This window comes from Glycine max, chromosome 9, assembly GCF_000004515.6.
Source record: "Glycine max cultivar Williams 82 chromosome 9, Glycine_max_v4.0, whole genome shotgun sequence".
Lineage (NCBI taxonomy): Eukaryota > Viridiplantae > Streptophyta > Magnoliopsida > Fabales > Fabaceae > Glycine > Glycine max.
In genome coordinates this window covers 4,292,146-4,318,627 of record NC_038245.2, presented here as the reverse complement: position 1 = coordinate 4,318,627, position 26,482 = coordinate 4,292,146, and the positions used below count along the sequence as shown (strand labels likewise).

At 32.2% G+C, this 26,482-nt stretch overlaps 2 protein-coding genes and 1 pseudogene across 2 annotated transcripts; all 3 read right to left on the bottom strand.

Moving 5' to 3' along the window:
- Nucleotides 1-455: 455 nt before the first annotated feature.
- On the bottom strand, nt 456-5,480 carry LOC100800923 (mitochondrial amidoxime-reducing component 1). Its single transcript, XM_041005366.1, has 8 exons — nt 5,207-5,480; nt 4,888-5,037; nt 2,515-2,691; nt 2,132-2,223; nt 1,994-2,058; nt 1,441-1,543; nt 785-895; nt 456-710 (listed from the first exon to the last, which is right to left on the bottom strand). Exons 1-8 carry the CDS (start codon nt 5,322-5,324, stop codon nt 579-581), a joined length of 948 nt encoding a protein of 315 aa, XP_040861300.1. The 5' UTR covers nt 5,325-5,480; the 3' UTR covers nt 456-578.
- Nucleotides 5,481-11,789: 6,309 nt separating this feature from the next.
- Nucleotides 11,790-19,939, bottom strand: LOC100786962 (protein PLASTID TRANSCRIPTIONALLY ACTIVE 14). Its single transcript, XM_014761910.3, has 13 exons — nt 19,699-19,939; nt 19,478-19,627; nt 17,101-17,238; nt 16,378-16,503; nt 16,061-16,189; nt 15,402-15,491; nt 15,162-15,312; nt 14,123-14,232; nt 13,946-14,017; nt 13,051-13,156; nt 12,756-12,953; nt 12,119-12,161; nt 11,790-12,002 (listed from the first exon to the last, which is right to left on the bottom strand). The coding sequence occupies exons 1-13, from the start codon at nt 19,753-19,755 to the stop codon at nt 11,924-11,926; spliced, it is 1,449 nt and encodes a 482-aa protein (XP_014617396.1). The 5' UTR covers nt 19,756-19,939; the 3' UTR covers nt 11,790-11,923.
- Nucleotides 19,940-23,554: 3,615 nt separating this feature from the next.
- LOC100782708 (CENP-B homolog protein 2-like) lies at nt 23,555-25,129 on the bottom strand (annotated as a pseudogene).
- Nucleotides 25,130-26,482: the final 1,353 nt, after the last annotated feature.

Below are 26,482 nucleotides of genomic sequence, written 5' to 3'. Positions count from 1 at the left end.
TTTTCAACAAATGCAACGGTGGACTATCTTCATAGGTGATCTACCATAGAACATTATTTACCATCATTAGATTAATTTATACAAAAATGCTTATTGTAGACTTGCCTCCATCACCTTCTGATTTGACCTATCTCCGTAGGCCTCTCCATTGCCTCCGGCAATTCCATCACCACCCATCACCGCCATTCCCTTCATGTCACCTACAAATCTAACGGCTGTAAATATTGGTCCACGATAAACCACCTATAGAGGTGATCTACCATAGCATCCATCACTAGATCTAACCAATTTTATGGATCATCTATCAGGAACTCAAGGTGTAAATGTCCATTGGAAGCTTACGTTTTCTGGAACAATTTTTTTTTTCAGTATTTAAATTTTTAAATTCAGGAGTTTTTCATTGTTGCAGAATTTAATTTCCACAGTGATGAAATCAAACATGTAAACAAATAAAATTAGAAGGGAAAAAGAAACAGACAGTTTTAATATATTATTATTTTAAGAGAATGTTTAATAAAGTTTGCGATTGAACCATTTGGATTGCTGGTATTGAATCCTGCATATTCTACACACACAGTTCAAGCAGCAGCTTCTTCTGCAGAAGAGACGTTTCCAAGAATATAAACAGGATCTCCAACTTTAATGGTTTTGCCACTCCCTTTAACAGAAGAATCCATCCAGTTCCATACCAAATTCTGACCAAAGTAGACCTGCAGAAGCAATTTACATGTGTCATTGAAACTAAGGCATTTTTCATTGAAATCTTGGTGACCAAGTGTCTCACCTTGTTTTTATTTTTCGCATTTGGTCTTATGACTTTGCCAGACCTAGTTTTCATAAGAGTCTCAGTTGGCTCAGATCCAGCTATCCCAGTCTCTTGATTGATTGTAGGTACCTGACCATAACCAATCATGCAAGTTGGACACAACTAAACTAAGAAATAGTAGATATATGTAGACTTATCTAAGGCAGGCAATAAGTCGTGGGCTTGAATATCCTATTAATAAAAGCTAACAAACTAACAACTTATATTTACCGATAAAAAAAAATCTTAGGCAGGCAATAATATCCCTAGCCACATAAACCCATTTTGCAAGAGCATCAGTATCCTTGTATCTCATCCTAAACTTACAAAAGTTGTACATATGTCTTAATTCATATCCAACAATTTTGAAGTCTCATAAAGTTATGTCTGGTCTAGATGCTATAATGATGATGATGACAGCCACCAGTGAACCCTAATTAAAAGTGATATCCATTCCTTGTTTCTTATCTAATTAAAGGCTCACAACATTATCCAAGCTTTGCTCACCAGGTGAGTTAATCTATGTGTACTATACTGGTACATGTTAAGAAACTAAAACTGCTATCACAAGTCACCAGGTACATGTCCCAATGGAGTACAAGACAGGCAGGAAATTATAAAGTAAAACTCTTCACCTTACAACGGGAGCACAGTTTGACACCAAGAAATGAAAACCTGCTTATCTTGATCTCTGTCCACAAGTCCTCAGAATATGGATCACAACCTTCAACAAGGATACTACACCATGAAGCATCCAAAACTCAATTATGTGATATAATAATCCATTTAGATCAATTCAGTACCTTCAGGTCTAAATTAGTAACAAATACGCAAAATTGTATTTTTGGTCCCCCTAGTTGTCTCCAATTTCGATTTTAGTCCCCTTTAAATTTATGCACGAATTTAGTCCCCCAGTTATGTCAAATCCTATAAATGTGGTCCCCAAGCCCAGATTTGAACGTTGACTGTCACAAAGAAACGTGACATGTTTTATTAAATCTGGGCTTGGGGACCACATTTACAAGATTTGACATAATTGGGGGACTAAATTCATGAATAAATTTAAAGGGGGACTAAAATCGAAATTGGAGACAACTAGGGAGATCAAAAATGCATTTTTTTTCTAACAAATATTATGAGACAATACAATTCCAGGAGTAGAACAAAAGAAATTGAAAAAATCATTACTTGGGTCTGAAACGATTAATAGGTATGCGTTCCTTTAGAAGCTCGTTTAGTGCATCCAATGATTCCTGAGTATAAGAAATACTGATTAGAGAATCAGACTATAAGTAAAATTATACTTCATTTCCATACTGGACTGACCTGAGATAAAAGTAAGAATGGATAACCGTCAGAGAAATAGGTCCGATGCTGTCCTCGAACATAATCAGGATCCACTTGTCTAACTTCTGAAGCTTCATTTGGAAACATTAAAGAGGTTCATCATAATGGTTTATTTTTTCTTTTTCTGTGAGCCATTCTTGACAACTACAAGAGTTCCAGACAATTTAATATGTGTGCATCTTAATGAATCAACACAAGTTGATATGCAATGGCCCAAGTTAATCAGAGCAATGTTTGTGTATTCTTAAAACAGTTATAGTTCTTTACTATTTCATTACCTATCTTAGGTTAGATATCTTTCTTGACAATTTTGTTATTCTCAAATCTTAATCTTTTAAGGTTCCAAAGTTTCAAAGACCTACCAGAATTGAAGCGGACTAGTTGACAGGGCTTTCCTAAAAAATCTGAGAACCACTGAGATGCTTCAGCTCCTTCATCCCACGCAGACCCAGTCCATTCCCAGACTGTGACAGCATCTGTTACTTCATGTTGTTTACTCAAACAAATATTGAGAGGTTTCATCCCAGGTGCTTTCAACACTGTAATATGAAGGTAGTGACACTTCATATATATTTAATAAAACATTAGAAAAACAATCTTCATCATGAAGAATGAGCAAAAGCAAAAGTCCATCAGTATTTCAACTACTGTAATTTATTTTTTTTCAACATACAGAACACAAGGAAAACATCTGTCAAATGAGGAATGAAGTTTTCTTTAAAAAAAAAACAAAAAAAAACAGTGAATTTATTAACAAAGCATAGGAGGGTTGATGGCATAGTTTGATTGCTGCCTCCAAACCATTCAAGAATGCCACAATTTGTCCTATAGTTACACACTTTTAAAAAAAAATTGAATCAAAAGAAATGTCTGTTAACATGTACTACAGTTTGGAAGGTCACAAGACAGCAATCCAACAAATTGATGCTATGAAGTCAACAGTCATACAGAAAGAAGAGAAAGATTCCAAAGTAAATGAAAAGAAATTATCAAGTGACAAAAGACAAGAAGATAAAGACTAAACTGAAAAGGCCAAAAAAAAAAAAAAATTACGAACCATGCAACAAATCATGCCAATCTCCATGAAGATCTAACAAAGAAAGTCCCCTAAAATGAAGTTTAAACTTTAAATACCATATTCAAAACAAATCACAGAAACTGAAAATATAACAATTCTTGTCCAAACTCCATAATAACAAATGAGGGAGAAAAAGTGATCAAACAAAGACATATCCCAAATTCTATTATATGTTTGCACCGAATGTAAAAAAGAACTTTACAAGTATTTTAATTATTGGTATATATCTTCATTTATAAGATAGCATAACTTATCATTCATTTTTTAAGATTTGGTATCCTGCAACACTCCATACGGCTACATCCATTCAGATATTGACACTTAGAAGTGTTAGAATAGAAGATGGAAATCTGAATCATTGTTTTTTTTTTACAAAAAAAGTTGGAGCAGAAAGGTGCTAAGGTTCCATTGTGGCTCTAATGTTGTTCCATTGAGGCTATTACGGATGCGTAGCGGCATTTCGTGTGATTGAGATTCACACCGCAATTGCGGGCTGTTGCAGTTGTGGCCAGCACTGCAATAGCAATATTGTGGCTACAATTGTGATTGCGAACGCAATTTAGAAGCATACTCCACCCTTGAGAAGCGAGCTTCTAGGGGTTGAGTTAAGCCCAATCTGTTCTCCTTTATATTATGTTAGGGGTTGAGTGAATCCCCAAGATGCTTCGATTTATATTTTCCATTCCCAAATCAGGTTTCAGTTAGGTGCCAAAAAAAACTTGGGATCCAACATAATCAACATTTGAGTCTCAAACCTATAAGAGGTACTCCACCTTTAATTCAAGCAACTGCAAGTGGGTTACCTATAAGGTCAAGTTTGTTTCAACCACGACATGTAACAGAATTGATACAAATGACTAGCTATAGGTCCATCAGCCTTAGTGCCTTACCATTTTATCTCTTGATCTGGCTCTATTGTGGACATCAAGCTAATAAACAATAGACCAATTATGCAGTTATGCCTGAATTAAAAGATGGCTACTTTCCTATGGAACAAACAATATTTTTGGGCTTCTTCCTAAGAACCGAGTGAATCATTTTGCTTTGTAACAGATTTAAATTTGATGATTCTTAATGAAGTTTTTGGTAAAAAGTATGAACAAGGAAGTTGAAGTTTTTCATAGCACGCAGTTTATGCCATCATTGGATGTATTGGGTTGGCTGGCATCTCTAATGTCCCAGCCATGGTTTTAAAAACCGATCCGAGACAGAAAGTTCGGCCACAAGATCAAGGCTTTTAGACGTGCTGAGATCGCAATTACTGCCACGAAACTACAACCGTTTTAAAACCTTGGTTCCAGTCTGACCTTGTGCTCCAAACCCCAAAGCAATCCCTTTCTACAAGGATCCACTCCATAATACTGGCACACAATGCCAAAAACTGCTAATCCTTGTTTCAAGGGAGTTTCCAATTTCTGTTTTTGATAGGGCAAAGAGACAAGTTCAGTAGACAGCCACAGCCTCACTACCTTGAAGGTATCTCATCCTCTCCCTTAGTCTTAATTTCCATCCTTCATCATTCACAATTTTATTTTTCTTTAAAAAATAAACATAAGTGACATGTCAAATTGCCAATCCATCGAATAGTAAATAAATAGAGAGAAAATTATCATATGCTGTGAGGAGCTTATTATGGATTAAGAAAAGGTAATCTTACCCATGTAAGAATCGCTTGTAGGTTCAAAGTCTTCAACAAGTGCATCATTTGGCAATTCAACCTCAACCAAAGCAAGCTTTGGATCAACTCTTTGAGTGCATGCCCTCCCTTGGGAATTCACCACCACCCATTCTCGATCCCATCGAAGTCCTGTCACACAATATAATAAAAATCAATAACAATAGTAATCCGAGATATAAGGTGGGTTGGATGGTTAAAAGAGGAGAAAAGGTCGCAAATTTGATTCCCTTCCCTAACAAAAATACCAAACTAACAATTAACATTTTCCGATAAAACAAAACAAAGAGAGAAAGATTACCAGCAGGAGTGAGGGGGGCATAGGAAACAGAAATTCCACGGCATGACTTGATAGGGTATATGAAGAGCCTTGAAACTTTGACTGCTGGTATTGTTTGTGATAATACTGCAGACCCCATTTCTCGGCAATCTTCTTCTGTCTGAGCTGTTAATTAATAAATACTCTGTCGGGATACATATCACAAATGAAAACACATCACATTTGACTAATTTGTTTAATGATACTAATTAATAAATACTCTCTCTGCATATATATCACAAATGAAAACGTTATCACATTTGACTAGTTTAGTTAATTAATAAATACTCTGTCTGCATATGAATATAACGAAATTAATTAATGCATATTATTTTTTTATTCGTCTTAACCCTCTTATTTACAAAAGAAAATAAATTCTGATTAATCCAAAGTTTGAATAAAAGATAAATAAAGTCTTATTAAAAATTATTTTTATTAAAGATTAAACTTTAATAATATCATAATTTCAACACATTAAGTATTTATGTTGAATCAATTGAATTTTTTTTGTTAAATGTCCAATCAATTGGTTAATTACTACAAATTATGCTGATTAAAAAAGTTGGTTAATATCATTTAATTTTTAATTACCATAAAATAGTATAAGAAAAAGTTTGTTTCAAGTCACAAAATTATATTTTATCCGATTATATTCCTAGAAATATTATGTTTGGAAATATTATTCAATGAACATGTTTGATTGTCATTAGTAAATTAAAAGAAAATATTTCATCTAAAATCTTTATAAAAAAATGAAAGAAGAAGGTGGAAGAATGAAATAGGGAGAGGTAGTTATGATAGAAATAAAAAAAAATAACTTTCATTTTTATTAAGATGACAAAATGGGTTAAACTGATCGAATCAACTCATTTTGGTCCATTTGTTTGAGATAGATTGAGATTTTTACTCTCATAACTTGTTTTGACTAGTCAAACAATGGGTTGAGGGATGGTTGGGATGTGTAACCCATCAACTCACTTTTTTTAAAAAAATTAAATTTATTATATTTTTATATTTTATTCATTTATTATTAATATTTATTTCCTTTATTTTTGTATAAATAAATTACTATCCACAATTTAATATAATACATTTAATTTTTAATAAGTATTTGTTATTTTAAAAATTTAAAAGATAAAATTAATTAAAATCAATTAAAAATATATTTATTTTATGTTTTTAATTTTTTGGTTTTGGCTAGTCAACATGCCAATTCAAATATAACAAACATGTTTAAATTTTTAAGTCACTTTTCTTATGCAAGGGAAGGTGAGGACTCATATTTGTCAAGTCAATGATAAATTGAAAGTTGACTTATTTTGTTATCCCTAATTTTCATGAGAATGCAAGATATCCACCTATCTCCATACAAATAGTAAGTAATTCAAATATAAACATCTTTTGAACATCATCATTTCTAGGAATATTCTTACAAAACTTATGTCAAACATGAAAATATGATATTCCCGATTAAGTTCACATGTCCAAGAATCTTTCTTCTTGATATCTTGAAACAAATGATTCCTAAACTTTTTTTAAGATTGTGTTTGAATTGATGATAGATGGTAAAGTGGGAAGGAATGGACTAGATAGAGTAGTATTGATTTTAATTCTTTCTAATTGATACATTGAAGTCACGTTCTCTCAATCCTTTTATTTTTCTTCCCTTAACTCCCTTTTTCCTTCTTTTTCATTGGTGAGAAGTTCAATTGAGATATGGTATCATTGCAACTGCATATCTACATAAGTTGGATCACTAACGATCTAAATAAAAATTCATGTTTTATTAATTGAATTCTTGATATTGGACCATCTGTTTAAACTTATTTTTTTAAAAAATAAATATTTTTTTAATAAAATAAACATTTTTTTCTTTTAATGTGATTGTTTAAATTGTTTTTTAAAGAAGTAAATTCTATTTACTTTTTAAAAATACGTTTTTTTAAAAATAATTGGTTTTTAAGTTTAAACAAACTGATGTATTGTTTTTGTTTTCATATAATAACATATTAACTACCATGTCTCTCCTTGTTATTTATTATTAATGCTCAATTCTCCAAATTGTATTACTACTAATTATATATAAAATATTCTATAAAGTTTACTAATATTTTTTTCTTGCATTCTTTACGTAAAAAATATCAGAATTCCTTAGAAATGTGGAAATTTTTTATGTGTTAACAGCTGAGTTATGGGATATTTTGTCAACCTTAAAAATTTCCTGGGTGTATGAGCACATGTTTATTTTGATTGATTGTGATTCCAAAGTAGTTGTGGAACTCATTAACAAAGGATGTCCTCCTTCTCACCCTTATAGTAGTCTGGCGCATCATTTTCAGATGATGGTGGCTAAGACTAGCTTTGTCAAGTTGAAGCATGTGTTTAGAGAAAGTAATATGGTTGTAGACTCGTTTGCTGTGTTAGCTCATTCTAGACCCGTGGGTTTGTTTATCTTGCAAGCCCTGCACCCTTTAGAGCATCTTTAATGCTAGATCTTGGAGATAGATCTTAAGCTAAAGACCTGATGTTTCCCATCTCCAACAATAAAGCACTCCTCAAGATTTTCATTGTGTAGATCCAGTTCTTGGGAAAGAACTGTGCAGATCTAGAAAGTTTTCAAAAAACAAAATTTATCAAATGTGACTGTAACAAAACGCAAGAGGAAGAATAATTTTCATGGCTCAACAGAAGGGGATGATGAAGAAGAAAAAACAAACAAAAAATAATACATACAAAGGGGAAGGGGGGTTGCGGCGAAGGGGAAGGGGGAATGGGGGGTCACAACGGAGGGGATGTGGGGGGGGGGGGGGGAAGGGGTCACGTGGAGGGGAAAAGGGAAGGGGAGGGTCACGTGTAACGCCCTGAAATTTTGATAACCGAAAATAAATGTTTGATGTTTTTCTTGTGTTATTTGATTTTGATTAAATTGGATGAGTTGAGATATTGTGTGAATTAGCCATGTGTTATTTGTTTGATATGGATGTTGAGTTATGTGGAGTTTTATTGATTTAGGTTGAAATTATGAGATTTCAAGTTTGACCTAAAGCTATTCTGATAAAACTGTGATCCTGGATTCGTTAACCGTTGGACTGCCTTCAAATTTGGACTGTAGGCTTGTAACCCAAGTCTGCACCTTTTGACCGTTGATATTTTCAAAATAATATGTAAAGTATGAGATATGATATTTTCATCGAAGCAGTAAAATTTGTTGGAGCAGAATTTTGCTTGGGCGAGTCTTGCAAACTACAAATACGTCTAGGAGCATAAAACAACCATTTTGCTTCCATATTCTTCTCCAAACCCTCATCCAACACCCTTAACCTCCTCTCCTACCGCCATCGACCACAGGTGACCGCCACGAGCTACCGTTGCTTGCCGCAAGACCACTGCACGAAAAGAAATACTTTAATCGGAGCAGAATATTCAAAACTCAACTCAAGGATTCAATAGAGAATGTAGCCTCCAATCCTCCCTTCGCGGTTTCTTCGAGGTAACTGTGATTTCTAAGCCTTCTCCTAGTTAGTTTGAGCCTATCGTTGCATCTCTTGTGACTTGGGTACCATTATTGAATGTTTTTACATTACTTTGAAAAACCCTTGAAAATGAGACGTTATAAAAGTTTCCTTTTTATAAAATAAACTTCGTTTTCGAAACATTCGTTGAACCCTGGTCATAGTGGTGTGATTAGAATTTCAAAATGATGTTTCTTTGATGTGGATCTCAAAACATCCCTTTAACTCCTTTTTTAAATTGAATGAGTGTTAGACCCCGAAAGTTGATATTAACTTTGTCTTTGAAATCTATACTAAATTATCTTTGATTTGGTATATAGAGCTTTGCGTTTGGACGAACGGACATGAATCTAAGAGATCTTAGAACAACACAACAAGGAACTAATAAAAGAGATATAGATAGGTGAGAGGAGTTTATTGTTTGTTTACAACTTTTGATACCATAGTTGGGATCAGAGAACCCAATTATAAGGATGTATGTTCGTCCCTGTGCATGCTGGTTTTAAGAAAAACTGTGTTTTTAACTAATAGGATGTGATATATTTGTTATTGATGATTGAAATTGTTAATGATGTTGTGTTGTAATAATTGTAATTTTTAGGAAAAATCTTAATTACAGAGGAGACTTTGCCCAAAATTTTATATTTGTTCTTCTATTTACTTATTCATTAAAGTTTAAATGGGCATAAAAGTTTGTTTTGAATACCATAGTTCTCCTCTTTAATTTGGAATTTTCCTTAAAATATCAATCTTGTGATATTATGGATTGTTGTTGTATGAGGTTTATGTTGCTGAAGACCTAGGGAATGTGAATCCCAGACATGAATTTATATGTATGTATGTGGAATGTGATTGCTTGTAATGTTAATGATGATGTTGAGATGAGATGATATTAATGTTGATGTTAATAATGATATTGAGATGATATGATGTTGATGTTAATAATGACATTGAGATGAGATGATGTTGATGTTAATAATGACATTGAGATGAGATGATGTTGATGTTGATGATGCCATTGTGATGAGATGATGTTGATGTTGATGATGCCATTGTGATGATGTATGTTGTGTATGTACATGGCAGGTGCAGTGACCATGTTAGATATCTCTAGAGGGGGGAAATAGAATGTTTACAGAGTTTTAAGCATCCCTAGAGAAAGAAGGGGGATGACTTAGAATCTTTAACTATTCATGGTCAGTGCATTGATGATTCTTATGTTTCATACTTCATATTACATGAAAATAGTATAAACTTTGTCAGTAAATACTTGTATTTTTTCATGAGAAAAAATACTTGTACTTGAAGACATGTCACTTGGTTTGGAACTTCCTTGAGACTCAGGTTGATCACCATGGGGGGAGAGGGAGTTGCTTGTGCACGACAAGGTGACATCGACACTTACTGCCTAGTTTTCCTAAGTGAGAGTGTCATGTGGACACGCTTAGGCTATTTCCTGATAAATGGTACCACATTACATTTTAGAGTTGAGTCATGTACATGTATCATTCTAAGCATAATTGATTTGAATTATGGAAAAGTTGATGACTAGTTTGTTAAGTGTACATTGAACTGATGGATTATTGAGAATGATTGTGGTTATTGTTATTGTTTTCTTGTTAATCATTGTCATTTGTGTTTGTTGATCTTTTATATTAAACTCACCCTTACAATTTTTGTACCGTGTGATTGGTGTCTATGATGATCTCAAACTTTTGTTCATGGGAGCAAATGAAGAACAATAGGTGACTTGGAGGGAAGTGTTTTCTTAGAACCGTCAAGTCGACGTGATAACATTAAAATTTATTTTAAGGGAGAGTTGTGTTTTGTTATCAACTCTTCCTTAGTTGGTTCTTTAACTTTTTTTGATTGGGCATGTAAATCCCAAGTTTAGATATATATTCACGTATTTGTACGTTGTTTAATTAATATATATCATGAAAAATACCATCATTTTCCTTTGAGTTTGCAATGACTGTCATGTTGCCACTAAAATCATATCAAAGATTATGGACAGGGAAATCATCCTTAGAGATGTTAGAAGGTTCCATCATTTCAAAGATGGAACCTGCTCGATTATTGGTAAAAGAAAGTGAATAGTAAAATATTACTTTTTTTTTTAATTTATTCATCTTAACTTTTTCCCTCTTTCATGTGCAAGAAGTTCAGTTGAGATCATGTATTATTTTAAATGCATAGTTACATAATTTGGATAACTAACAATCTGAATAGAAATTCCTGTATATTCTGACTCCTTGATATTTTCTTCGTATAACGCAATGACTGCAGAATCTCCCATTCTTTATTACTAATGCTCAATTTTCCATATGATATTACTACTGGTTATATTTGAAATAATCTATAACCATCTTGCTTGCATCCATTACTCCACATTTTTGACGCAGCTTATGCAGTACATCAACGCGTTAGGTATATAATTTTTTTGAAAGCCGCTACTAATTTCTTGAGTTAGAGAAGACGATCTGGCCACCAATAGAAATCATTCTTGAGCAATTATGATTGCTCTGGCATGTATTGGTCTAAAATGCAATTTTAGATTTCCTAATTTCACGCATGTTTGAATTCTGTTTATTTGGTGTTAGAGCTTACCTTGAATGAATTTAGGCCTTAGCTGAATAAATCTATGTTTGAGAACCTCAATACCTTCATTTATTATTGATGACTTACACAAATAATGTAATCTGTATAATTCATTAGCACAACACTTTAATCAACCGAGCTAATAGACCAATTATATTTTAAAATAAATAATATTGTTATACACAACACTAAAATTTCTAATGTATATTTAATGCGCATGTAAATTTAAATAATAAATTTTGTGACAATTAATTTTGATATAACTCATACGAATTATTTAATCTGTATATTTTTTATAAATAAAAAATATTTACTATTAAAAAATGTAATATATTAATAAATTAAAAAAAAGTATTTTTGAAATTTTACATAAATATAACTATAATTTTACACTTTTTTTTTCTTTTTTTAATTTGCTTAACACTAGATCAAGGAACGGCACAAAGAAATGGTAAGGCACAACAGAATGAAGAACCTACAATTAATGGATAAAGAGCATTGTTTTAAGTGACACAGGATTACAGGTATACACGACACTACAGTGCTACAAAATCTTACTGACTATTCTCCTGTTAGTAGATTGGGATCAGAACAGTATTTGCTCTTGATACATCTCCAATGCTTGGATAACTTTCTCCATGAACAATTTCCTGTGCAATCTATACCTGCATATGTGGCATTCAAAGCGAAACTATAATTACAGGGTTTAGGGTTTAAGATGTCGCTGAAAATAAAATTTTAAAAACTAGTGAAACTGCTAGATGATGTAAGTATGGCATACTTTATTGCAGCTTCAAGTGTCCTCGTAGCATCTGTCATGGAACCTGCAAGCATGATGTGTAAGCTAAGAATTAGCTTTTATTATGAAATCTCAGTTAGAGTCAGTAAGTCACACAATTTTGGAGCTTTCAGTAAATTTTGATCTTATAATTTCACAAGATTGAGTCAACCCTTGAGGATTGATCACATGTCTATTTTATAAACCTTAGGTGATAGTTCGAAGAGCTCCACTACACAAGTGGTTGAGCCTTTTGCCCAATTGGATTTGTGTAAATTGACTAAAATACTAGACAAAAGTACTACTTAGTGAACTTGCAGGTGTCAATGGGGGCTCAATGGATCCAGCTCTCCATAGAACCGATGAAGCTTATGCAGAAGATATAATTGTAATCATGTAGAGTTGTAGCCTGAACTCAGAATGTAACTTGTTTTGGCAATGTTGATAGACTGACTCAAGGTCAACCAGAATATCCCCCAAAACATTTTTCTAGCCCATGTGTATTACTGACATAAAAGAAAAGTCAACAGGTTTATGTATACATATTCTCTGAAAGCAATCATACTGCATAATAAATTTATTATGACAATCAGTTATGTGAATCTACCTTTTAGTGTAAGGATATGAATGCCAAATTTACCTAGCAATTTCTGGTCTTGCTTAGAGGTTGTAGCAAATGCTGCGAGCATCTTTTGACATTCATCTTGCAACTCCTTGGCAGCCTTTCTTTCCACGCTAGGGATTGGAGGCACATCCCCATCTGACCAACTTGGCAGTGTTCGTGCTGCAGCTATGACTGCTCCATCAACAAAACTATCCCCAGCATTTGACAGACAATCTGCCATAAATTTCATATCGATATCCTAAATAATGCCAATTTGAATAGACAAAACTGTAACAGCAGATTCCAGAAAGAAAATTCATATTGCCCATACTATTATGGTAATACTCTTCAGGAAGGCCAGATATATGGAAGATTGACACGAAGGAATCCAAATGAATACGTGCATTGCCTGAGAATTTGATCTCGTCCCAAGGATTCTGCAATTTTAAGCAACTCTGAGAACTACATTTCAAAATTCAGTAGATCTAAAAACCAAACAGGTAGTTTACATGTATTGTTCATTACAAGAACAATCAAATAACAAAATCATGATATAAATACTTCAATGCATATGACATACTTTATAGTGACCATGGACAAGTCTTACAGCATAATACAGAGTTTCTTATGTGAATTGGGTTGGATCTATGGTGGATTTAGAAAAGGCACACAAAGTAGCTTGTTGCAAATGGAAGTACATATCAAATGGTTATAAACTTATATCAAACTAAAATAATTTAATACGATTTTCCTAGAGCAAGGAAAACTACTAACTCTTCGTTAACATTGAGAGTCCAAGGTTAAAGTTAGAGTGAAAAGATGCAGTTAAGAGTATTGAATGAATGCTTAAAATGCAGCAACATAACCATGGTGAGAGGAGTTAGAAATACAATGAAGGAAAAGCTAGACTTTGCTGATGTCGCTTAAAAGAAAAGAGGAAAACTGACATGGTGGTTCCACAGCCAACACTTGAGCATGGTTGACAGTGGCACCTATAATGGGCTTTCAGTACGTGAGATTCTTTTTATCCGTGAGAATCGAAGACAATGTCAGGGGTTTTTCAACAACTCATGCACCTTGTTCAACCAATTGAGTTAGACCGTGAGTTTTCTTCACCACCCCCACTCTCTTTTAATTTAATGTGTATTTCCATAGGTCTCTGCCCACAAATATTCAGGATAAAGAACAAAAAAGATATAGAATATTCCATTCATCAAGAAAGTTACCACAGGTGATGAAAATCCATATCTTTGCATGAACATGTCGTTCTTCTGCGTACTCATGTAATTAACTGTCATCTGTTACAATTTTTTACAGCATAATCAGGATGTCCATGTCTCACAGTGAATAATACAAGGGTAATTAACTGAACATATTTTTCACAGAAAAATCAAATGGTTTACCTCATCTCCCTTTCTAATGCGCTGTCCAGCATTTATAAGAACCTCAAGCATCCTGTCCTTAAAACGCCAATGGAAAAAACAATTTGGCTCAAATGAATGGTTCAGCATATCTGAAAAGTAAGACCAAATTAGTCAATGACCTTAGTTGAAAAAACATCGTAAGTAGGAAAAGTAAGAAGCACTTCCACCACCTGTAATATATATAAATCAACTTTTACACATTTTTGCCTGCTTCTTTCCCTCAACCATGTCGTTTTTTGTTTTTTTTTCTTCTCATTACAAAGGTCATCTTAAGGAAAACAGATAATTCCAAGGACTGCCTAGTAGTGTTAGTTTACTTGTATTCTAATTTGTTGGAAAAAAATGTGAAAACTGTTATAATTCTAACAAGACGATAAACAAGTTAAGCAATGACAATGAATGGATAAAGATTTTTTTTTAGAACTGGAAATCAAATCAAATTTAATACAAAAAAAAGTCAATGAGAAAATGAAAAGGCTCATAGCTATCTCACAACCCATAATATTAATTCCAATCACTCTACAAACTTCATTTCTATTGATATCTACAGTTCAGACATCAGATTATTAAAAGGAAAGAAAGAAATTCCCCCAAGAGAAAGTAAGTACACATTTTACACACTTGTTCCCTTCTCAAAGAGTTTGATGCTTTGTTCTGCCAGGCAGAGAAAAAAATCCGTCCCATGAACAAATTTATGCCACTGGTTCATCAACTTTAAATATTAATGAACATCTAAAATAGGGAAGGTTTTTAAATCCTCCTGTAGTAGTACATACTCCTATTATAAATTTATAATAATAATAATAACACTTGGTTTTGTATGTTTCTTTTCTCCAGTTTAATTTTTTTCTCTAAATTTCTAAATTTTCTCCTGAAACAGGTAAGTGACATCACAATAAATAAACTCATTAAGAAAATAAAACTAAAGTGAAATTTGAAGATAAGGGACTTGTTTGATTATAAGAGTACATAAAAAGTATCATATTTAGTCACACAAACTAAGAAGAACTGAGCTCACCAGCATAAGGAATCAGCATATTTGCTTCTTGATTTAGAGCACCAATTCTCGTTTGCATGTTAATACATCGTGACTGTGCAATACCTACTGCCCAAGCGAACCTTTGAGGATCATGTGCAAGACGCTTTATTTTAAGGGGTGCAGCACTGTGCTAAATGAGATTAACACAATTTGTTAATGCATCGTAAGTTTTATGCACAATGGGAGACTAACAAATTTGACAAAAAAAATTCTCCTTACCCAGTTACTCTCCCAGAATTCTAAGGCTCGTTGTTGCTGTTTTCTAATAGTGGAAGCAAGATCGGAATCCTGCAGCTCCAAAAGTTCCTCCTGGTGATACAGATCAATATATGATATAAAACTACTACTAAAACTGTATTGTAAGTTTCAAAATATAGCCATTCTCAAATGCATGTGAGTGTATACAACAAAATCTTAAAATTACAAAGGATTAATCCAGACCAACTCAAGAGAGTTGATATGTATCTTGTGGCTCAACAAAAATGAGTTATCTTTGAGGTTTCCATAAGAAATACAAAATATAAAAACCTAAAATGGCTTGAGTTACAAGTTACAAATATCTTAAGATAAGAACTAGGCAAAGTGTCTCTAAAATCTAAGCAGAAAACCAGAAAGAAACTAAACAACTAGCTCATATATTATTAAGAATAATTACTTTTCCTAGTCTTATAATATGATCCAACTTCAACACAGAAACTGCACATCAAAATGCTTTCAAGGAAAAAACCTTGAAACAGCAGATTAAGTGGGAATTGAAACATCTACTACGTACATGATCTCCCTTTGATATCAAGAATTGATCAGTAATAATTTCGAAAAGGGAATACCACAATCAAACCATGGTTCAATGATGCAAAACCAGTTTGTTTTATGCACACCTCTGAAGCCAGAAGTAAGCTAGTGCACTCATCTGCACTCGGTAAGAAGTCGCCATACAATTGCCAAAAGTTGCCTTCGCAATCAAATGCGTATAAGAGAAGGCATGCTAACCTTAGGTCCCAATCTGTCTGCCACAAAGATTTGCACAATTACATTAAGCAGATAACCAGAACATTTTTTACTTTTGTAGCAGGTACAATAGTTAAAACAAAGGGTGATACATTGGTAATGTATGTATTTATCATGAAAAGTGAAAACAACCAAGCAAATTGGTTATATCTTATTATGAAATGAACTTAGAAGAGATTGTAATTACCTCTGGATTTGTTGAGTTGATAATATCAAATATTGGATGATCCAAGGGAATTATATCAGGGAAAAACATCCATGGGAGCTTCTTGCTTATGGTTAACATCAATTCAAGAGGAATTTCCATTACAACCTGCCCAAGTACAACATTAGGCAAATCATCCATGGACAGCTATTAAGAATTAAGAATATAATCATAAAACATAGGCTTCATTGCACTTTATACCCCCAACTTTTTACATTTTGGCGAATTTTACCCCAACAAATTAATTTGGTGCATTTTACCCTCAACTTTTTAAAAAACTAGCAAATTTTACCTTTTGACATTGAACTAACATGCCATGCTAAAATAATTGAACTTTTACCCCCAACTTTTTCACTTTTAGACGAATTTTATCCCTAACTTTTTACTTTTTGGTGAATTTTACCCCCAATTTTTATGCTTATTTTGCATGTCACATCAGCTCAACAACGGAAGGTAAAATTTGCAAGTTTTTAAAAAAATTGAGGGTAAAATGTGTCAATTTAATTTGTTGGGGGTAAAAAGTGAAATTAAGCCTAAAACATATTATACAAATAACTAATTGTGCAAAAATGATGAAAGTTGACTTCATGTGCCATCATTTACACTTGTGCCACCACTAGCAATTGGAAAGGATATATCTCTGGTAGAACGTAAGTAGAGTAACATCACTTGTAGCAACTAGCAATATTAAATGAAGCTACTCACCCTTGCTCGGCGAAGAGGCTCTACATCTTTGGAAGCATACACACCAAAACCATCTGGCCCTTCTTTAAAATGAACTCCATAAGCTCGCATGCTTCGGACATAACCAATCTTGTAGAAATCAGGATCTGCAGGCTCCAACTAGAGGAACAAATAAATTAACAAAATAGAAAATAAAGAAAAATCACAACAAACATCTCATTTAAACAGAAACCCCTTGAAGAATTCATCCAAATGTGGGTCGTTCAAGAAAGAACGTACTGAATCTTAATATCAAGAATTATGAGCATAAAAGCAGATCAAATTTGAAACAACACTCACTCTACCACATTATGTGTTATAACCATAAAAACACGTCAAATTACAGAAATAACATTCACTTTTTTATTTTATTTTATCAGCAAATGTTTTTTTTTTTGGGAAGGCAAAATTATATATATTATTATAAGCAAAAACAGTACAAGGGGTACTGGATAAAGGAAATACAAAGCACCTCTGGTGCTGCCCTCCAAAAAAACCCAAGCTAACCCAACTGAAAAGGTTATCCCACACAGATTAACCAAAGGATTCCGAGATATTGGAAGACCAGTGGTTAAAACTAGTGTTGAAACCTTTTCCTCTAGCTTTTAACCAAGACCAGGCTAAGAACAAAGCATCTTCCATGACTTTCAGGGAATCAAAAGGTTTGTCCTGAAAAATCAGGAGGTTCCTATGCTGCCATATGGTACTGGTCAGAGCAACCCACCATCCACACCATGAACTATGATTTATCTCTGCTCCAAACCCATCACAAAATTGAAGAAAATGGTCAACTAGAGAAGCTGGGAGAGGTCCCATAACCTGTATCCAACTCATGGACTCCCACCATAAACCTACTATCCTCTTACAATTGAAAAATAAATGCCCCACCTCCTCTTGCTCTTGGCCACAGAGAGGACAATCAGAGTTCTAGATAATCACACTTCTTCTTATGAGATTGGCTCTAGTGGGGAGTCTATCTTTAAGAAGCCTCCAAGTGAAAGCTGCAGCTTTTGGGGGAATTTTCATCTTCCATGGTAATGTTGAGGTTCTCACATCAGAGGCTGGGGTAGAGGGGGTTATCAATAGTTTATAGGCAGACTTAGTGGAATAAACACCACTAGGATCAGCTTTCCATATCATGATATCCTTAACATGCCTCTGAATAGTTATGGAAGTGATCTCCTCCATAAAATTCACAGCTAGATCACTTTCATGATCAAACAAATTCCTCCTCCATTTGAAATCCCACCTCCAATTGTTTCAGCAAATGTTAATTGTTAGTTTTTGTTAAAATGTTAGTGAGAGGGATTCGAACTCGTGACCTCTCCCTCCCCCTTCTCCCTTCAACCACCAAATCAACCTTATAACTCTTAACTGTTAATGTTATGAACATAAAAATACATCAAATCTATTTGCTTACTATATATTAAACAATGCTCTAGCTAGACATGTGTCAGCTCCCTACCACCTTTGTTTCCCTCCCATGCCCCCTACTTTGTTGTTGTTGTTAATAAAATTATTATTATCAATTAATTAATTAAGACTTCCGATCGTTGTAGCTATCTGTAGTCTCTCCATTCCTAACTTCTTTCCTCTGAGTTACATATCTTCCCAGCATCTCTTTTAGAGTTCTCCTGCTTTTGGTGTAAACCTTATTTTCCCTCATTTTTTTCTGCTTCTCACTATAAGCTCTCTTTTCTACTTCTCACTTTAGACCCTATCATGTTCCCACTTATTTCTACTTTTCTTAATCTCAATATGCCCATGTATCTATATCAACTTCTTAGTATATAACAGTCATGAACTATATGGATGGATTTGGCACATACATTGTTACTGTATATTTACTAGCTATTTTGTCAAATGCATAAAGACAAGCACAGAAGTACTAGTCAACTTATACACCTTAGCTCCCGGATAAGATAGATTAGAAAGTTTCAATAAAAGTTAAGTACATAAATTGATTTTTTTTAAACTGCAAATGTTAGTTTGTTAGTTTTGTTAGATATGTCAGTTGAGGGGATTCAAACCCGCGACCTCTCCCCTCCCTTCTGAGATGTTACACCTTTTCCCTTCACCCTTCCCCAACCACTAGGTGAACCTTATATCTCCACGTAAGTTGATTTGAGCTTATGGAAAAAGAATTCAATTTTTCTTTCCCTCTAAGTACTTATGAAGAAACTCATCCAAACATGGCCTAAGTGTTGTCAACATGAAACCACATCAAATTATGGAAACATAACTCACTCTAACTGCTCCTAGGTGTCAATTACTACCAAACCATCAAAAACAACAACCAACTAGCAAACAAGCCAGAGGCAAAACAGGAAAAAAAGAACAAAAAATAAATGAAATTTACCTCGGAAGATGTTTCTTCAACTTGGGGAGGCTTAAACAGGGGAAATGGTGGTGCACCAACCGAAGCTTTGATGGGTCGTGCTCTGTTTTCAGCACGAGAGCCAAACGAGTAACTGGGTCGCCACAAGAAGCCACGGCGCGAACCTTTGAACTGTTCAGAAAGAAAACAAGGTTGGGAAGAGATTCAGATTGAAGAAACACAAAAAGAGAAGAAATTGGAACCTGGGTGTTGGAGAATAAGGTGTTGGTTGGTTGATAAAGAGGAATAGAAGAAGCCATTGGATAATGAAAATAGAAAGAAAAAAAAGCGCTAGTTAAAGCATGTGGGAAAACTAGTAGTGAATGGTAATGCAGCAAATGCTAGTGACTGAGTAGATTAAGCAGAGGAATTCTGTATGGTATAGAGAAAATGTTATCCAGTCTTCGGTTCCCAGCAGCATAGGTCACGCGACTCCGTGCACAGCTCACTTCTATTTGGGTTGGCATTAAATTAATTACGTTTTACCCTTAACAATTTTTTATTTTTTTTAGAATAAGTAGTTAAATTCGTTCGTGAAAGTATAAGATATTGATAAATTAGTTGTTTGAAAGATGAAAAGATTGAAATTTAGTTTATGAAAAAAGTATGATAAATTAATTATGTGAATAATTAATGATAAATTAATTCTTAAACTTTATAACTTAATATCAAATTAATTATTGAAAATTAAATGTTAATAACAAAATTAATCTCACAAATTTAATATGAGGACTAATTTGTGGCATTAATTTATCAATGTTTCACACTTTTAAGAATAATTTGGTTATTTATCTTTTTTTATAAACAAAATGCTTTCTAGAAATCAATATTGGATAAATAATTTATTTAGTTGTTGAATTATTATTTATTAACAATTTAATCCTACATTTTTTTAATGAGCAATTTAGTTCATAAATGTATAAAAATTACAACAAACTATGCACTTAATGTCAAAATAATCCCACAAATATATTACTTATTATTAGCTCAAAACATACAAGACTTATAATAAAGTATTGAACTAATTTATTGCAATATTTACCCATTTGTAAATTAAATTGGTGATTTAAAAAATATATAAATTAAATTGTAACCCTCTAGGGACTTAATAGGCTACTTATCCCACAATTTTACTCGAGAGATTTTTTTTCCTTTAATTCAAGATATAGTAGAACTATTCAAGGTAAACCAAAAAAAAAATCTACGTTGAGTATTCAACTAAGTTTTAAATAATTGCTTAAATTGGAATAACTTGTAGCAATTCATTCACTCCATGTGTTTTTGTTTTTATTTTAGTATAAAAACTATGTTTTTATCATGAGAGATAATTTTATTTGAGTTGAATAAAAATTATTGAAAAATCAAATTCTTTTTTTGAATAGTATTTAATTTAGGGTTATTGTGTTTTTAGTCTTGAACTTTTCAATTTTTCACTTTTAGAATTTGAATAAATTTTTTTTTATCAAATTTAGTCTTGATGTTTTTGTCCATCAATATTTTTAGTCAAACCATCAAATATCATTGTTAATTGATAACATGATATTAATTATATTCTTCTTTGGTGACAGTTCATTATTTACTAGTTATAAACCCTTAGAAATTGTTTAGGTGTATTAAAATAAATTCTAGCAACTAAAAATGGTAAAAAATTGTTATACCCCAAATCCAAATCTAAATCCAAACACAAAAATGCACAAACTGTATAGTAAGAAGAATGTGACAATTGTGAATCCCAAACTTGAAGGATATACTAAATGCATGAAGGATATAGGATAATATGCTTTGTCAGAATGATAAGGGTATTGACGGATCCAAATCAACCCGTGATCCAACTTAATACAATTATATTGGGTTGAATTTTTAAGTGTTTGGGTCAAATTCAATCTAATCTAATTAAGACCCGATCATATATGGGTTGAGTAATTTCTTTTTTAACCTAACTCAACTCAAATCATATAATTAAATTTATTATTATATATAAATTAATTATTAAATTCAGAACACATTAATTTTTAGTTCACATAGTTTATTAAATTAAATCATCCATGATTTTTTTTTCTTTTTTGAGTTGTTATTTTTATCTTTCATCTTAATTTTGTTTATGTTTTCTCATACTAATACAATACTTTATTTTTAATACTTTATTTTTATATAAAATAAAATATTATATTATCATTAAAATAATTAATTCTATTAATCAAATAATGTAATTTAATCTTTTTTTAGTGTATTTAGTCATTACATACTTATAAAGTTTTAAGCAAAAATAAATTATTATTCTAAAAAAGTTTAATTTTTAATAAATTAAAAAATTATTTTAAATATTGAGATCCGATTAATCCAATCCATTTATGATCGGATTAGATATGTAAAAAATTTGCACAAATTTAACGCAATCCAACCTAAAAAAATTTGTATCTATTTAAAAATGGGGTTAACTAAATCTGGTCTAATCCAACCCATAAACACCCATTTTGAAACTGAATGATTTTTTAGCATATTAATTGCTAAACTTCACCGAGGACTGTCCAAACTTGAAAAAGGGAGGAGCACCCAACCCAACACCTCATGCTAAAGGGAGGGTCTTCAAAGGGGTGACAATCTAATTCAAGGTATGTTTTTCCAAAATCAAGAACCCTAGTTGTGTTGTATGACTTAGGAGTAACCCATTCTTTTATTTCTTTTTGATTGTATGTATCGTATATAACTATTTGTTAAACCTTTACCTTTTTGTCGACTATATCTACTCTTACCGAGAATAATATATGTTTGTATAGACTGTCTTCTTGTGATTCAAGATAAGTTGTTTCTTGTTAATTTAATATTGAATTTCATAGTATCCTTGGTAATGATTGACTTTGTGTTAACCAAGTAATGTTAAATTGTTTTAACCAAATTGTAGAGTCTTCTTTTTATGTTTTCTTCACACCAAAGTCATTTTTTTTTCCTAATGTCTTCCAAGACATAGTGGAAGGGTGTTAAGATTTTCTTTTATAGATTTCTTCAAAAGTGGCTAGTGAATAAATTAGTGCTTGCAACGTTCCCTATTGTTCGAGAGTTTGAGCACATGTTTCCTAACCAAAAAAGAAGTAGAGCTTTTCATAGATTAATTTGGTTCTGAGAGCAAGACCAATCTCCACAGGACCATATACAAAAATACAAGACTATATTATTTTCACTTTGTTTTTTTTATTATACAATAACATTTTCTATTTTAATCTTAATTACCTAGTATTTAATAATAAAATTCTAATTTCATTAATACCCTCATTAATTTCATTAATTTATTATAAATAATTAATAATTGAATTAATTTTCACTAGTAATATATTAATGCCATTATTAATTAATTCTTTTTATAAAATAATTATTATTAAAGACAACTATATACATGGGTCATTTCTAATGAGAATTTTTTTATATGATAATGAGAAAAACAAAACTGATCACTTTAAAAACTCATGACATTTTGAAGAAGAAAAAAGTCATATTGACTTTTTTAAGCATGTAACTTAAATATTTTAACTTTGATTATTTGGCTTACTATGTTATATTGGTGTAAAATAATAATTAGTCTTTATGATATTAATCAAAGTCAAACTTGAGACTTGCTTAAAAAATCTGAATCTAGTTCTACTCAAATAGGTTGATAATTTTAATCATTTAAATCAATATTTATTTGTCTCATGCTAATATAATATAAAATGACTTTCTTATATGCTAAAGATACAAATGGTCAAAATGACGGTCTCATATAGTTTCCCAGATATACTAAATATATAGATATATATACCATGTATACAACATAAATTCATTTTTTAGTATTTTAAAAATTAAAACTTTGATTATATAGTCCAGTAGAAAATATTTAAATTAATACTCGATAAATTAATAAACTCTCTAAAATAATAAATTTATCCGGTCCCGACTTGGGCCAATGTAAAAAATTGAAAAACTCGATAAAATAATAAGATAGTAATTTTTCGTGAAATCCCTTTATAATTTTTGGTCCCAAGAAAATCATAAATTAATAATTCATAGAAACTGAAAAAAAATATATTACACTCTATTGAAATATGATTCAATAGTTGTCTGTTTTCCTTTAAAGTTCAAGTCTATTTGGAGCTCATCTCTAACTTTTCTTATTGTATCCAATAGCTCAGGAGTTGTATTTTTGTATTGTATCATAAAGTTGTGAAGAGTGTTCGACGCCATAAGTGTTTCCTTTCACGTAGCAGGCTCCAAAAACATTTTATCATCATCTTCGCCATCATCCTCTGCATTGTTCTCAATGATAGTACTCACAATATCTTCTAAACTCTGAACCTCCGAACATGCTTCATTTTCACCTGGGTAGTTCATTAGATTGTCGATATCCATCTTATTACGATAGCCACATTGATTGATCATAGTCTTGAGGTCTTGAGTTTCTTCATCAAAAGTGGATTCATCCAAATTTCTTGCAACGTCACTAGCTGAACGAATTTTACAGTGTCGAAAGCAATTCGCTATTGTTTCTTTTCGAACATCTATCGTCCAAGTTGGGATTGCCAAATTGATAGCATCAAGGACATTTATCTTCCCTGGATCAGATTGTCCCACCTCATAACCTTCCAATATTTTGCGATAAAACCTTCTACGGTAATGCATCTTGAAAGCTCTTATTATCCCAACATCGCAAGGTTGAATCTTTGATGTCATGTTGGGTGGCAAGAAGAACAACTCAACGTTTCTTAGCCCTTCAATATTTCTTGGATGTGCTGGACAATTATCCACCACAAGTAAAACTCTTCTACCATGCATCATTTGGTCAAATGAACGAACATATTCATCAAAAAGCACACTAGTCATCCATGCTTTTTTGTTAGCTCGATACTGATAATCCAAGCTATTCATGTTGACATTCTTGAAGCAACGAGGCTTTGCATATTTCCCAATAATCCATAAAAGGATTTTTTCAGAGTCATCTTCATCGCAACAAATAACTATCGTAAGCCTTTCTTTATCTTGTTTTCTTCCTTCAAGTTGTTTTGTTGCCAATGAATGATCAGTTTATAGCCTATAAAAGAACCTAGTTTCATCCATATTGAAAATATCTTTCATAGGGAACTGATCAATTTTCTCCCGAATCGATACCAATTTCTGCTCCATGTTCTATACATCAACAGACTCATTCTCGCCAAAACGACGAAATGACTTTATGCCATGTCGGTGCTTGAATTTCCCAAGCCATCCTATAGAGAAGTTAAAATCTGAATCATCATGAGGGTACACGAGTTTCATTGTATCTCTTGCCTTCTGCAAAATTAATTCTCCTGTGATATTCACACGTTCTTAATGTTGGAGAAACCACTCATAAACAACCTTCTCCATGTCAAGATATTTTGCTGGTTTGTGTCTTTTGATCTCTGCTCTTCCCTTTTCTATTTCAGTAGAGAGATAGTCATTTGACCGCTTAAGTGTGTTTGATATTGTTTCTTGACTAACTTTCAACTCAAATTTTCCCTCAAGCCATCTCTGCAAGTCTTTTTGTGTGCTTGCCGGATTATCTCTCTTGTACTCACACAACTCCTTACGTATTTGATCTGACATAGTTGATTTTGCAATACCTTTTAGATGAGAAGTCATCTTGTGAGATATGGTTTGAATACTCTAACACATTCATGTAATTTATATATGCCAAACTTGCTTAATAATACATTGAACACATTTGTTCCTCTTGTTTACATTTACTGTATTTCAAAAGTCATTATTGATTTTTAATGCATATGAACATAGTAGTTACTAATTTACATTGAGTCCCAAGGTTCGCTGCAACGTAATTCTAAGAGGCATAGATTAATTTGTCTTTTTGTTTGGTATGTACAATATAATTATTTAAAAACTCTTTAAATTAATAATTATTAATTTATTGATAAATTAATAACTCTCTAAATTAATAAATTTCTCCGGTCTTGACATTATTAATTTATAGAGTTTTAACTGTATATTTTGAAGGATTAAAATATTTTTAATCCTTGATTAATTTTTGGATTTTATCCTAATATTTTTCTAACTTTTTGGCCCGTAATATTTTTTTCTGTAAATTTCTTTACATAATGTTTTGAAAAGTGAAATAAAGTGATTTAAATAAGACTTTAGGAACTAAAAGCAAAAAAATAATAACTGTTAGGGATCATAAAGTTAAAAAATTATTGGAAACCAGAAACAAATTAAATTCGACAATTCATTATGAACCAAAATATATTTAAGCTTATTTTGAACCAAAATTATTGTAGGAAGTTTATCAGCCATTAACATTTGAGTCTTTTCTTTTTCTGTTTTATGTGTGCACTCACCCTTTACAGTTTTTAATATCTATTTTCTGATATCTTTATTTTGATATATGGAATGCTTTGTAAACTTCCATTTCTCTTGTATACAATGCATTTATTTCCAATTAACATTTTTCCAAATTCATTACACATTATATATCAATATTTTCCATAATTTCTTCTTTAGCTCTGTCTTATCAATGATGTAACTGTTGAAGCTTATATGGTTAAAAGTGTTTTATCATTTAAAATTAAATACAAATTTTATTAATTAGGGAAATAGTTAATATTTTCTACATCTAATATTTCTCAGGGATGAGGGGCTTATATAAAATAGCTTATAAATTGATCGCATATCATATCATACAGAGACAAAGAGGAATAAAACGAAAATAACCCTCATTCTTTTAGAAGTGACTTTTCTCCGAGGTTAAGAAATTTGAATCTTTCAATGGAAGTTTCTAGAGGTTTAAGTGGTGATGAGAAAATGCTATCTTACGAACTCACTTTAGATCAACAAGTTCAACTTGAAGTGTACGTATAGTTCCCTTTGCTTGTTAACAGTATTCTCCTTTTGTTTTTAAAGATCTATCTTCTTATTTTTAAATTTTTATTTGTTTGGTTTTAGGAACCCATCAATCTTGATTTATGGGTAAAAGGTATGAAAATGCTA

Bases quoted from the DNA above. Each gene is read 5' to 3' on its own strand.
- LOC100800923 (XM_041005366.1), bottom strand. From the start codon at position 5,324: ATGGGGTCTGCAGTATTATCACAAACAATACCAGCAGTCAAAGTTTCA. The intron at 2,692-4,887 runs GTAAGATTACCT...TTCATATTACAG, and splicing joins TACAAGCGATTCTTACATGG to TGTTGAAAGCACCTGGGATG. The intron at 2,224-2,514 runs GTAGGTCTTTGA...TTCCAAATGAAG, and splicing joins ACTAGTCCGCTTCAATTCTG to CTTCAGAAGTTAGACAAGTG.
- LOC100786962 (XM_014761910.3), bottom strand. From the start codon at position 19,755: ATGGCTTCTTCTATTCCTCTTTATCAACCAACCAACACCTTATTCTCC. The intron at 19,628-19,698 runs GTTCCAATTTCT...CTTTCTGAACAG, and splicing joins CCTTATTCTCCAACACCCAG to TTCAAAGGTTCGCGCCGTGG. The intron at 17,239-19,477 runs GTAAATTTCATT...TTGTTCCTCTAG, and splicing joins TTGAAGAAACATCTTCCGAG to TTGGAGCCTGCAGATCCTGA.